This window comes from Zingiber officinale, chromosome 2A (genome assembly GCF_018446385.1).
Source record: "Zingiber officinale cultivar Zhangliang chromosome 2A, Zo_v1.1, whole genome shotgun sequence".
NCBI lineage: Eukaryota > Viridiplantae > Streptophyta > Magnoliopsida > Zingiberales > Zingiberaceae > Zingiber > Zingiber officinale.
Genome location: NC_055988.1, coordinates 99,665,780 through 99,679,618, shown reverse-complemented (window position 1 = coordinate 99,679,618; position 13,839 = coordinate 99,665,780). Strand labels below are relative to the sequence as shown.

The following is a 13,839-nucleotide window of genomic DNA, read 5'->3' as shown; positions in this document are numbered from 1 at the left end:
ACCAGAGTGACATCAACTTGGGTTGAGCTACGATACAGAAAATGAGCATCTGGTCGGGAAACAAGGGACCGCAAAAATACTAGAAGCTAAGTATAACATCATCTTGAGCCGAATGGTGGAGGGAAGGTTGAATGTCTGATCGGAAGAGGCACAAGCGACACAAATGTCTAGTTAGTCGGACATACAACCTCCTTTGACTAGACTTGAAGAGGAGGCTTGTGATACGTTGGATGATGTGGGGCCTCCGAAGTCGGGTTAAAGTCTAGGAGGGGGTCTGACATGGCAATCAAAGTCAAGTTCAGGGCGAGTACAATCGGTCATCTCGGTCGAGCGGTCATCCGAGCAAACTCTTGGTCCGATCAGATCCCGAGTCCCTCAGTATTGATGAAGCCTCGAGCTAAGCCAATACCATTCAAAGCAAAGTCCTCTTTGTCATTTGGGATAACATGATTACCTACTCTGGCTGAGTGATCTAGCCGGTCGGACTATAATGTCGATCAGACATACTGACCACTTGTTCCGATCGGATTCTTTGGCCAAATAGAGAGGTCGAGTGAAGATTGAATCCCTGATATCATTCCTCAATCTGATCTGGCCGCTCTTGCGAGTGACATCCTATCAAACTACAAAAGAGGCTTAGTCGATTTGCAAGCTAAACATATTAAGGGCCCCATATTTAACGACCTAACATTCATTATTGTCGTTTTGACCCAACATTCATTATTGTCGTTTTGTGCAACAGCTGTCAAAGAATCAAAAAAAATATTCCTTGTGCTAGTTGTACGACGGAAGCTTCTAAACAGAAATTACGGATTCATTTCGAAAAAGGTATCAGTGCATCATTATGGTTTGTCCTTTTTTAGCAATGTCTTAAGATTCATGTACAAAGGAACAGTAATACTATAAAAGAGATTTCTATCTATAGGCGCAGGTACGCGCGCACACACGCAAACGTTACATCTACACGATTCATTTACTACTGTTTACTATCTTCCACTTGAGCATTTACTGACTTGAGTGGTCGTACATGTGCTGGAAACTCTCTCCCTTCCTTGATTGCTAATGTTCCTTTTGACACGTAAGATCATTCGGAATTATTTTTTTCAGCTAAGAGTCTTCGCTCAATCAAAATCAAAGAGATTTATCTTGTACACCATCTTTCCCGCTTTTCAAATTATATATATATATATATATATATATACCTCTTAGATGGTAGATTTTTGATAGGCCGGTATGCCCCACCACAAGTAGACCGGTCAAATAGCTCTACCTTTGGGCAAGAAACCGACCGATTAAAATAAATTAGGATAAAAATCAAAAGGCCTCTACATTTAATGAATACTCATCCATATATTTTATTTCAAAAAATATTCTTATTTCACATTGTTACCACCGTTGCAACGTTATTATATAACAATTACTGCTGACTGCTATAATGGGTAAGAGTTATATAATAATTATGTAACAATTAATGTAATATTATTTTAGTTATTGCTATAATTATTTTTAAATGATTTTGATCATTTTAAAATATAAAATGATTTTGATACAGTTTGAATAATTTTAATCAAATTAATAAAAATATTTTAATAATTTTTATATAATAATTTTAGTTAAAAAAAACCGATGGAGATGGCTTAGGAAGAAGGCCGCAATGGTGGAGAGATGCAAAGCACCGGGCCATTTCGATGTAGTTCACATCCCCGTGGAAATTGGAATGAACGATATGGACTCACACGAGTCAACCAAAGTCTTTGCCTCAACTGAAGGTTTCAAGGAAAAGGATAAAAAGAAAGCCTGAAGATTCTACCTGTGGAGGAGGAGATCAGTCAACTCTCTACCACTCCTCTTCTTCAATGAATCAGCCCGACGACATGATGCTGTTCGAGGTCGACGATTTCCTGGCCTTCGCTGATCAGGTCGCAGAAGAACCAGAACCCCCTGCTCAGGAGCTTGACTGCGGCGGCATCAAGAATAAGAAGCAAGTGTTCAGTATGTCAAAGCTTTGCTACTCTATCTTGATTCAATATGTGTTTGTTCGAGCAGGATCAGGAATGCAGGAAGTTCATCATCTTCCACGAAGAACACTCTCGCAAAAGTCGGGTTCATTACAAAGTCTGAGATTGAGTTGCTAGATGATGGATACAGGTGGAGGAAGTATGGGAAGAAGAAGGTTAAAAGTAGTCCAAATCCGAGGTAAAATAACTCTTTGATAACATTCGATAATTCTCAGAATCAAATATCATAAAGTTATTAACTCATGCAAGAGCAGAGCTATAGATCTTGTTGATGATATCCCTCTCTTCTAAAGTTTTTACTTTGACAATATACTATTCCATTGCTCCATCTCAAACCCTACAAGTGATACTCTAAATTGTCTCAACTCTTCTAAGCTTGCTCCACTGCCGCCCACGCAAATCATTGATCCTCGTCATCTCTAACTAATCCAACCGATGACTATCTTAACTAACATGTCATGTTTAAGGGCATGTCTTCATAACTGAAGTAATATTTGAATCCACATAATAAAATTCTGAAGGATCTATTTTAACACCTCTAACAAATCAAAGCTCAATAATATTTGTACTGTAACTGAAGGAAAAGGAATAAATTATCAAAATGATTACTTTTTGAATGAGTTTGATCAGATTTTGCATCGTCTACCTGATTTAAGAGGCGTACTGTAATGTGAGACAGGAACTACTATCGGTGCTCAAGTATCGGATGCAATGTGAAGAAGAGAGTCGAGCGCCACCAAGATGATTCAAGCTTTGTGATAACCACATATGAGGGTGTCCATAATCATCATGCTCCGCAACCTGCGGCTGTGCAGCATCAAGCTCGTCATCTGCCAAACTCTGATGGCTAATTCATTGGGGAAGAGACTTAATGGAAGATCATCTCAGGGCTGCAATTCAACTTCAGTGTGTTTTTTTTGTTGATATGACCTGAATTCTGCACATAACAATCTACATTTCTAGCACCACACTTGGTTGTTTTTAGAAACCATGAAATATGTCATGGATACAAGTGATTAGAGAAATAGAACTCCTGTTAAAATCAATGGCTATGCCAAAATGGCAGTAGCAAACTAATCTTAAATTCCCAGGACTGTCCGCTACTCAGTATCGAAAAGGAGAATGGAGAAATTCTATATAAAAACAAATTGGCTATAAACAAACTTGAAGGCACATTGTGGATGTGTTTTTATGTTAAAGATCTATCGAAGAAACCAAAGACTTTTTGAATAGAGAAGGCACCCTTACTCATGTCCCTTTTATTGCCTCAAATTCCTTTGCTTTCTGTGTATTTACATGCAACCCAGCAAGTCTTGTTTGCTTTTCTGCAAAATTTGCAGCATCATAGCATTTTAAGAGGTCAGTACTCTACAATTTCTGGTCCTGTGTATTGGCTACCGCGTACGACAAGTTCTTCGGGTTCACTCGCCATAGCTTCCAGCCACACGTAGTCACCATCGCCTGCCCCTGGGACTGCAGCAACTAAAAGGCAGCTAGTGAGACCACATCTGCTAAATCTGTTAGACTGGAATGACAATCAGAAACTAATATTTATTCCTTTAGGCAAGAAGCTTATACGCCATGCACGTAGATGCTCAACATGAGATGGGTCTTCTGAAGGTTTAGAGCGACCAAAAACCAAAACAATTTCTGATTCAGCTTATCTATTGCATTGAAAAATAATGAAACCTTTCCAAGATTATATGGGTAAGAGGTAAATATCTGAAGAAGCTTTCATTGCAAACAACTCAAAGAATAAATGAATTTGGATAATAAACAGACAAACGATCTCCTTTTCCTTTTCTTTTTCTGTACTGTTAACTTTATTGCATATTTTTATAATTTAATAGTGAAACTATAGGACAGCAAATCGACTAAAGCTTATTGCCAACAAGAGGAGCAAATACCAGGAAAACTCAAGTATGCATGCTCTTCGTAATAAGTGCAGGCTCTTCCTTCATTGTCATTGTATGGTGGTACAAGGACATCAAGAACTGCACAAGGGGTCACTGCAGTGAAACGATGTATGTTACCCCCAGTAGTAGGGTATAAAACGGATGTCTCACAAGGTGCCTTGAAGACGGCATCAGTGTTCACCTTTGCCAAGCATGCACCTGCAGATTTCCCGAGCAACAACTAGTCAAAATCATCAAAACAAGTCGGAGAGGCTTATGCTTGCTAGGCACTTAGTACTAACTGAACATTCCGACAGAGCACACACCACTTGGGGACATGATTTTTTCGTTGGGACTCTGAGGATCAGTAACCCAATCGTAGGACTTAATATGCATGGAGCCAACAAGAATTTTACTAAAAACAGTCATGCCCGGGTGATTATGTAGCGGGATGACTGCTGTTCGTGGGAGGCAAAAAAATACCAATCTGCAGAATGACAGGTAGCAATTAGGAAGAACTAACACAATCCAGGTGGTGTTTATAATCAAATGCGTCATGTGGTACAATGTGAAGAAATTAAGATACCGAAAAATTGGGGAATGCAGAAAGGTGCAAATATGTTACAGCAGGAGGTCTATTTGTTGAGGCATGCTTGAAAAGGGGTAGGTTGCGACTTAGACCAACATCTTGTGGCTTTAAAGTATCTGCAGGAGAAGACAAATGATCAGAACTCCATCATATTCCTAAACAATCCTGAAGGCAATCCAAGAAACTAACTGAAGTATCCCAATGAATGCATGTGTTTTTGCAAAATATATAGTCAAAGTAAAATTGGCTACATGAGCATAAATCCAATGCCTTGTGTCATTCCTTAATAAACACAGCGTACCAATGATATCATGGACAATCAACCAGAGAATTCGACAAAAGCATCACTGCCAATGAGGAAAAAAAGGTTGAAAAACCATGAGCTACTCATTTGGGTCATTAAAGGAGCTTCAGTTGGCTCTTACTCACTAGTTGATGTGTTAGGTTTGAACTTGTCCATACAAGAAAAAAACAGTAATAACAAAATCCCTCAACTCCTGTTATTCATCTGTCATTGTTAATTTTAAGTATTAGCTAAGATTAGCAATCATAATCACAGTCAGCAAGAACCTTGACTTTTACGATCTGTTTAAATATATTATTCAAGACTTGGAAATTAAGCAATAAATGATATCTTTTCTAACTATTAGTGTATGCATCTTGACGTAGAGACAGTAAAAGTAAACTATTAATCACATTGGCAGACGATCATCAAAGAACTCAATAAGCAAGCAAACCGTGTGAGAAAAACCATAATTCAAAGTAAACCAGGAACAGTGAAATTTTTTATGATCTATTAATCTCTCGTGGTGGATATAAGAACATTACCCAGGACGGATCGAAGGCGCTCCACATCAGCCGGCGACGGGACGGCCCCTGATCCGACATCAGCAAACACATCCTTGCAGGTATCAAACAGCCTCTGCACAGCACTCGGCATCGGAGCCAGCGTCGGATTTTTCTGCCACTGGCACAGCCTCCTCCGAAACCCCGGACGCGATCAAAAGCCTAACTTTACGGGGTCACGGAATGCCACAGCGCGAAAACTGCAACAAACGTGAACAGCCCGCGTTTGGGTGGATCGGAGACGGAGGTTTTTGCACAAAACACACATAAAGTTGCCAAAGGTATTCACTTTCGATTCCTCAAAAGAGAAGAGGGTGAAAAGGGATCTCTTTCTCCTCCTCCGGCGGAATTGGGATGCGAAAAGGGAAGTATTGGCAGCAAACCGTCACGGGCGGAAAAAAGGGAAGTATTGTGGTGGCGGATGGAGGTGGAGATTGAGGATACGAATACCATACCATTTTTAACGAGGTGTACATAAGGAAAACCAGGTGCCATGGCGAGGCTTTCAATTCCGTGGGCTGCTTCAAACTGCTTTTTTTACGTCGAGTGTTGCAGGTGACGTTGACAGAAAAGGCAGCTGGGTCGCCGTGCTGGCCGTCTGTCAAAATGCCGGGATGATTTAGGGTTTAGACTTGGAATCGGTCCGGTCCGTCAAGGAGCTTGCCGTACATGACCCGTAACATTAGTCGACCGGTAAATTACGGCCCGATTGAGTAGTGCCAAGGCCGGTTCGAGCCATCTGTTTTAAATTTTCTGATAAATTATTGAACCATGTAAATAAAACTTTAGAATATCTAAATCCTGTATTTAAGTTTAAAAATTATACTCCATACTCATTTTACCTCTCCATATTTAACCCAATATATGCCAGAGTTTAGATCCTCTGTCCGAGATTCATGTATTCCCGTGTTCCCTCACTAATCGAACGAATTAAATCATATCTCAAGGATGCAGTGTACATCATGAAATTATAATAACTGTCCAACCGACAAGGGAACATGAGAATCTCGAGACAGAAGAACTGAACTTATTAAACTGAACTCATTAATTACTATATTACATCGTGGTAAATTTTCAAATAATAGTAATTGATTAAAATTTTATTTTTTAAAGAAAAATCATTACCTTCAATATAATATATTAAATTAATTTTTTTTCCAAAGAAGAACCAGATAAAGATATAAAACTTATCAAAATCAATTAATAAACTTAAATAACTCAAATAACATGAAAATAAATTGTATGTATTCTTAATATCAACGAGTAATAAGTTTTTAAATATGAATATATTAAAAAAAAAAAAACCTGATTTGTTTAATTTTGGAGATCGGCCTGTGCATAAAAATGTATCTAATAGTTTAACTATGAGGATAAATGCATATATTTAAATTATTATTTTGATAAAATTTAAAAGAAGAATGTGGCTTCTATGATATAATTTTTTTAAAAAATATATATATTCCTGTGATTTTATCTTAACAAATTATATAAATATAAACTAATATTATTTGTAAATAAAAACTAAATAACTTTATAGCACGAGCACAGCTCAGGAATAATTAGCGTCAAAGTATAGCGTTGGAAAGTTTTCCAACTAGTTAAATCACGTCGATCAAATTACATATCTCATACATATTTTACTACGAAGGCTAAAAAATAACGTATTTACCCAATCAATTAAGGTTATTTTTTTAAATATATAATTTTTTTAATAAAGAAAATTAGATGAATATATAATAAAAAAAAGTTAAATAAATACATAAAATCTAATTATTTAATCTGAATCGATTGCTCAATCGATTCGAGACCATGTGCAGATGAATATTATTCCAAATCAATTGTTACAATACAACAATTGATAAAAAAAAAGTCTAATTTGAATTTAAATAATTACTGATCTAATTATAATATATCAAATCGATATTTGAGGATATAGATGTAATCAGTAGAATTAAATGAACATATAAGACATAGTTTTATGTCATGTTTTTTATATTCATCAACTCATTTTAGTTGAAATCGATGGACCTAGAGAACTTAGAATGACATAGAATCAACTATTATGTACTCATCTAATTTTTCTGATTATATTCATACTCTTAAACATCAAATTGACACACTATATATTATATTAAGAGAAATATTTTTTTTTAATATAAATGTGTTTTTTAAAAATTATTACTCTAAATATAGTTTATCAAATTGATATTTGAGGACATGAATATAATTAAAAGAATTAAACAAACACATTTAACGTAATTTCCTGCAATTTCAAGCTCTATAGATTTATCAAGCGATTTCGTCATAAATCGATCAAAATCGATCGATAAACTTAGAGAGTTCAGAATGACATAAATCATATTTTATGTGTTCATCTAGTACTAAAACTCAAATTCATATTGAAAAAATTATTTCTTTTAATATATTGTGTCAAATTGATGTTTGAGAGCATAAATATAATTAAATAATTAGACAAACACATAGAATATGATTTCATGTCATTTCGAGTTCTCTAGATCTATCTACTAATTTTGCCTAAAATCGATTAAAATTGTCTGGTAGACTTAGAGAGTTTAGAATGGCATAGAACCATATCCTATGTATTTATTTAGTTCTATTGATTATATTCATGATCTCAAACATTAGTTTGACCTACTATACTAAGAGGATTGATTTTTAAAATATGAACGTGTCCGGAAAATTTAATTATTTTAAAAAAAATCATTGCTCAATATAGTACATCAAATTAATGTTTGAAGACATAGATATAATCAAGAGAATTAGATGATTTTATATTGTTCTAAATTCTCTAGATCTATCTACTAATTTTACTTACAACTAATTAAAACCCGTCAATGGACCTTAAGAACTTAAAATGACATGAAATTAGAGTTTATATTTATTGATTTTTTTCTTGCATATACCTATATCCTTAAATATCAATTTTACACCACAATAATTCTGAGACGAGCAACGTGGTGAGAGGATTCGTCCTCGAATTCAGTAGGGATCTTTTTGTTCACAAATTATGGATCAGGGGATGGTCTATTGCATGAGGACTCTTGATTTCGATAGACTTCACCTTTAAATAGGTGGAGTCCATCCAAATCAAGGGTCTAAAAAAGTGGACTATTTTTTGGTCCGCAATTTGCGGATCAGAAGTTTCATCCTCGAATTCAGTAGGGATCTTCAGATCCGCAAATTGTGGACCAATGGATGGTCCATTGCATAAGTACTCTTAATTTGGATAGACTTCACCTTTAAATATGTGGGGTCCATCCAAATCAAGGGTCTAAAAAAGTGGATCATCTTCTTGTTCGTAATTTGCAAACTAAAGGATCCATCCTCGATTTAGTAGGGATCTTCTGGTCCCAAATTGTGGACTAGGGGATGATCCATTGCATGAGAACTCTTGATTTGGATAGACTTCACCTTTAAATAGGTGAGGTCCATCTAAATCAAGGGTCTAAAAAAGTGGACCATCCTCTGGTCCGCAATTGCGGACCAGAGGATCCATCCTCGAATTCAGTAGGGATCTTCTGGTCTGCAAATTGTGGACTAGAGGATGGTCCATTGCATGAGGACTCTTTATTTAGATAGACTTCACCTTTAAATAGGTGGGATCTATCCAAATCAAGAGTATAAAAAAATAGACCATGCTCTAGTCCGTAATTTATGGACCAAAGGATCCGTCCTCGAATTCAGTAGAGTTCTTCTAGTCCGTAAATTGTAGATCAGGGGATGATCTATTACATGAGGACTCTTGATTTAGATATATTTCATCTTTAAATAAGTAGGGTCTACTCAAATCAAGAGTCTTAAAAAAATAGATCATCCTCTTATCCGCAATTTCGTCCTCATGAATGTGTCTAAAATTACAAAATTTGAAATCTATTTGTATAGTCAAGTATTCCGTTCCGTATAGACATAAGAACAGCCCATATATAAACAGGCCTTGTTCAATTCCGGCCCTTTTAAATGCCGATTTGAGACACCACTCGCGGCTACCGTCGGCGGACGCTCTAACTGCTCGTCGGGCTCCGACGCCGCGAGTTTGTGTACCTCCCTCTCTCCATGTTTCGGAGGACGCTTTCTCGAGCTTCACCTCTCCTCTCCAATGGATTCATGCGAGAAGGAAGAGACCCTCGCTGCAGCGCTGCTTCACTTCCTTTCTCATTCGCTCCTTCTTCCTCGTTCTCTGACACTTCAAACCCTCCTGTGTTGCCGGAAGAAGAGAGCCGAGATAACTCCGAAAATATCTAACCGGCGGCCTCAATATCAGTCGACCGCTCGGGGTTATACAGTCCTCCAGGTGCGTCAACTGATTCTGTTTTGTTTACAGTTTTGTGCTTTTTTTTTTCTGGCAAATGACAATTGGGTTTTTACTTCCATATTTCTCATTTCGGTTCCAATTTTATTCCTTGACCTTCTGAAATGAAGAGCATCTACACGAGTCATCTACGGATTCCAATCTTGTTAAGCATCTAAAGAGTATTATAAAGGTAGTTCAATATTCTTTTTTTCTGCATTCTCTTATTTCATTCTTGGATTCACTCAACAACGAGAGTAGGAGGGTTTTAGATTGGCCTTAGTTATCTCAAACAGAATGAGGCTACCAATCTACATGAAATCACGAGGCTACCAACCTATATGAAATCATGACTTAGTGAATACTAGATTGGTTTGAATTATGCTCTTCATAAAGGAACTTTGAATATATATTCCTTCAATGTCAACCTTTTTCTTGTGCTATCACAACCTTATTCAATCCTTCAGGGACACTTTACTCAAGTTTCATGGAATGATTGCTTTTTTACTAGACTGCGTTTATGAGAGGATTATGTATCTGCTTGAAGCCATAGATATTCGTCTTCTCAGTGAAGTCTCAACTTAGGTGAATCAAATATAGTTCTATCAAGAATGAATTTTGCAGTAACTTAGGTGGCCATCTACAGATTGAAATTGATACACAATTCATTGAATAAACTAGTTTAGGTTTCTAACTCCACATTGAAGACTCCCCTTATACCTAGCATTTTATTCATTTGCCTTTTACCTGTGAAATCTGCAAATGAATTTTAAGTTCTGCCGTTCCTTTGTAACCTCAGTATGTTTGAGCATATGATTTTGATTAAATGCAAGAATATTGTTCTTTAACTAAAGCTTTGTCATTTATGTTTGATAGTTCCGTACATGGATGCCCTATTTCTGTTGCTGAGTACATGGAAGAAGTTTTAACTAATCCACAATCAGGTTTTTGCATCAATAGAGATGCTTTTGGAGCTGGGGGTGACTTTATTACTTCCCCTGCTGTCAGTCAGATGTTTGGGGAGGTATTTTTATGACGATGACTGATACATTTTCATCTCAATTTAAAATTATTATTTAGTAAAAAAAACATGTGATTAAAGCTTGAATTTGAATCCTGAAAATAGTCTATTGCAAAATGCAAGATTGAGTACAATGGATCCTTCCTTGGACCCCGTATGGCGGGAGCTTTGTGCACCAGGCTGCCTTTTTTTTTTAATTGTTAAGACATGAGAATACATTGATTATCTTGTATATTCATGCAAATAAAACTAATGTGCTATATCATATTTATTAAATTAATTTTATGGGGTTCAAATATAGATATGCTGATCGAGTTCCCTGTGTTGTACTTACTAAAAGTTTCTTGTTTAAATCCCCTTATGTAAACCTGCCAACTCCATATTCTGTTGTTGTTTGAGCCTTGCCTAATCTTACACTGATCTTTTTGTCAAAATTAGTTCATGCATAATTTATGCACATTTAGCAATAAAAATCTTCCAACTTCAACCTCTTTTTATCTACTTTACTTAATTGTTCTGAGGAATATGAAATGTATTTATTGTAATTGTCATAGTGGCATGCCTGTTTTCCTTTAGTAGGTATACTCCTGACACACCAACTCCTTGCATCAATTTATTTGATTCTATTTTTTTTAGAGGATCACTTGTAAGATTGTTTAGATAATATAGAGTTATTGGCACAGGGACCTATCATTTCAATGGTTTGTCACACAACCTCTCAATTCGAGTCAGTTGTAGGTGGCGTTGCCCTAGATCACCATAATTGCTATTGATGCTTGATCTTCAGTTAACTACTGACTTTTCAGTAAGGCTGTTCCATTCTGATCAGCATTTTAGATGCTCTCTTTGGGCACGTTATTGGTCTCAAATATCTGTACCACAGTGCTGGCCCATTTATCCCGAGCAGCCTTTAGCACATTCCATCAGTTATAGAATAGGCATGAAGGAGGACATTGCTAACTTCATCTATTGCTTAATGGATGTAGCTTGAGTAAGACAGAGAAATAAATGATAATTGGAAGAAAATGGGAAACAAGATTAGAATGTTGCAAAGTGTCAACGTTGGTGTTGCAAGGATCACAACAAGGTCTTACTTTGAGCTGAGATGAGCTACCTTCTTTGGGTGTTCCTTTACTTTTGTATTTGTTTCTCCTGGAAGAAGCCATGCATCTGATAAGTGATTTAGAATTTGTGTGCTCCATCCACCATGTGTCATTTAGGATTGCCATGTACTGGTTGAAACATTTCCAGCCATTTATCCACTATTCTCTCTTTTAGTTTGCCCTTTGGCGCATGGCCAAAATATAGTTGCTAGCTTTGAGTAACAACCTTTGTGGCAATAATATATATATTATACTTCTCTTCATTTTCAGAAGTATTTTGTTTCTGCTGATGGTGGGTGTTTGGACTGTGTATTTGGGAGCAGATGGGTCAACCTGGAATTGTGAATCTTGTTGAACTGGGCCAGGACAGGGGACCCTAGTTATGGCCGATCTTCTGTGTGTAAGAAAGTATTCTGCTTATCTTTCTTCTAGCTGGTATAACTCTTTATTATCATCAAGCAATATAAATATAAGAATTTTTTTGCAGGGATCTTCAAAGTTTTCAAATTTTACTAAAGCTCTTAACATTCACATGGTGGATTGCAGTCCTGTCTTACAGGAGGTCCAATACAATGCTTTGAAGTGCACGGATGAAACAACTAATGACGACAACAGCTCCAAAAGAACGATCACTATGTGTCTGGCAGTCCAATTTCATGGCATCCCACTCTGGAACAGGTTCCATCAAGATGTATGATACTGACTGACTTCAGATTAATTAGTGCACAATATTGAATTTTACGTGCTGCAATTTTCATTGTTACTTTGAGCTGTGGTTATTCAAAGACACAATCAATCTACATGATGTTTAAATCATTTTTTTTTTGTAGCAGCAACCTATTACATTTACAAGCTACCTCTTCAAATCTCCTCTTGAATTGTTTGTACTGATGCATGCTATATGGTAGAAAAATGTTGCGAACTTCATTGTACATATAGTGTTGCTTTTTCTCAGCTCAATCTCCCTTTCTTGTTCAGTTATATCACTTATCACACTAGTCACATCATTGAATTTTATATCTGTTTACCGTAGAACCCTGGATATGTGATCCACTGGTTGTTGATCCATGCAGCCACTCAAAATATCCTGCATGGGGCCACTGTTTATCCATATTTTCTCAGAGAGCCATATAGACAAATGGAGGGCAAAAAAAAAACTTCAAAAGTCAAAGAACATGGTTCTATAATTGCTTGGGGCATCACGAGTTTCTTCATTTCCTTGACTGAATTTGATTTTCCTTAGCTGATCCTAGTTCATACACTTTGTAATTTGATTTACCTACCTTATAACAACTTGTATAATCTTCCTTTCCATTAATTCTTGAACTAGTTAGTGCAGTATGTGTGCTTTGCAGCAGATTCAAAACTCCTCAGTGCTGTAACATTGGTTGGCTTTTCTACCTCCTATTTTTGTAATCTTCTTTTGTTGGTTTTGTCTAATTCTTTTAGGGAAGAAATCCAAGATATGATGGACTTATCTCTGACAGTCTGCAGGTCAAATTTTCTGATTTTGAAACTGAAAGTAGTTGGCACATAGACTTGATTGTTTAGTTGTTTTAATTGAATATCAAATTCTTGAATCTGTTTACTTTTGTCGCCTATGCAGGCAATTCGTAAGCACGAATTTGTGGACGTATTAGATGATCCCGGTTCAGCTGATCTAAGTGCTCATGTTGATTTTGAATCGATAAGGCACTCTGCCAAGGGAGTATCAGCTGATCTAAGTGCTCATTTTGATTTAAGAATATTTTAATATATTTTTTATTTTAAAAAATATTCAATGTAATTGTAATAGTTATAGGAAAAATGCTAAATGCTAAATTTGAATTTGATGGAAAAAATTGAAACTAACGATAAAATTATTAAGATAAGATATGATAAATTGTAAACTAAGAGTTTTAAGTATTTAGAATATTATTTGTAAAATGAGAAAGGGATTGAGAGAAATATTTTATATAAAATATAAGTTGAAATAGAAGAGAACGTCGGATGTTCTATGTGATTATAAAATATCTTTAAAATTTTAAATTAAGTTATGCCTATGTGATTATAAAATAC

The 13,839-nt window shown here is 36.2% G+C and overlaps 2 protein-coding genes and 1 long non-coding RNA gene across 8 annotated transcripts; 2 read left to right on the top strand and 1 right to left on the bottom strand.

Moving 5' to 3' along the window:
• The first annotated feature begins 1,636 nt into the window (after positions 1–1,636).
• On the top strand, positions 1,637–2,869 carry LOC122041702 (probable WRKY transcription factor 43). The gene is made up of 3 exons (XM_042601482.1): positions 1,637–1,981; positions 2,047–2,196; positions 2,698–2,869. The coding sequence occupies exons 1-3, from the start codon at positions 1,857–1,859 to the stop codon at positions 2,867–2,869; spliced, it is 447 nt and encodes a 148-aa protein (XP_042457416.1). The 5' UTR covers positions 1,637–1,856.
• On the bottom strand, positions 2,817–5,957 carry LOC122041703 (plant cysteine oxidase 2-like). 5 transcript variants are annotated; one of them, XR_006129046.1, is made up of 5 exons: positions 5,331–5,957; positions 4,500–4,618; positions 4,240–4,400; positions 3,267–4,132; positions 2,817–2,955 (listed from the first exon to the last, which is right to left on the bottom strand). XR_006129046.1 is itself a non-coding variant. In XM_042601483.1 (3 exons), the coding sequence occupies exons 1-3, from the start codon at positions 5,440–5,442 to the stop codon at positions 4,353–4,355; spliced, it is 279 nt and encodes a 92-aa protein (XP_042457417.1). In that variant the 5' UTR covers positions 5,443–5,953; the 3' UTR covers positions 2,883–4,352. The 5 variants fall into 5 exon arrangements, 1 of the variants encoding a protein (XP_042457417.1); XR_006129045.1 differs by having other exon boundaries at positions 2,883–3,500; positions 3,926–4,132; positions 5,331–5,953; XR_006129043.1 differs by having other exon boundaries at positions 2,883–3,491; positions 3,926–4,132; positions 5,331–5,953.
• Positions 5,958–9,360: 3,403 nt separating this feature from the next.
• LOC122041706 lies at positions 9,361–13,576 on the top strand. Of its 2 annotated transcripts, none has more exons than XR_006129049.1 (5): positions 9,361–9,660; positions 9,789–9,850; positions 10,534–10,681; positions 12,052–12,181; positions 12,269–13,576. It is a non-coding gene; the product is annotated as an uncharacterized LOC122041706 (long non-coding RNA). The 2 variants fall into 2 exon arrangements; XR_006129048.1 differs by having other exon boundaries at positions 12,052–12,189.
• The last annotated feature ends 263 nt before the right edge of the window (positions 13,577–13,839 follow it).

Excerpts from the sequence above, each read along its gene's own strand:
- LOC122041702 (XM_042601482.1), top strand. The coding sequence starts at position 1,857 with ATGAATCAGCCCGACGACATGATGCTGTTCGAGGTCGACGATTTCCTG. Across the intron at positions 1,982-2,046 it reads GGCGGCATCAAGAATAAGAA|GATCAGGAATGCAGGAAGTT; the intron begins GCAAGTGTTCAG and ends TTGTTCGAGCAG. Across the intron at positions 2,197-2,697 it reads AAAAGTAGTCCAAATCCGAG|GAACTACTATCGGTGCTCAA; the intron begins GTAAAATAACTC and ends AATGTGAGACAG.
- LOC122041703 (XM_042601483.1), bottom strand. The coding sequence starts at position 5,442 with ATGCCGAGTGCTGTGCAGAGGCTGTTTGATACCTGCAAGGATGTGTTT. Across the intron at positions 4,619-5,330 it reads GCGCCTTCGATCCGTCCTGG|ATACTTTAAAGCCACAAGAT; the intron begins GTAATGTTCTTA and ends CTTCTCCTGCAG. Across the intron at positions 4,401-4,499 it reads CTGCATTCCCCAATTTTTCG|ATTGGTATTTTTTTGCCTCC; the intron begins GTATCTTAATTT and ends GTCATTCTGCAG.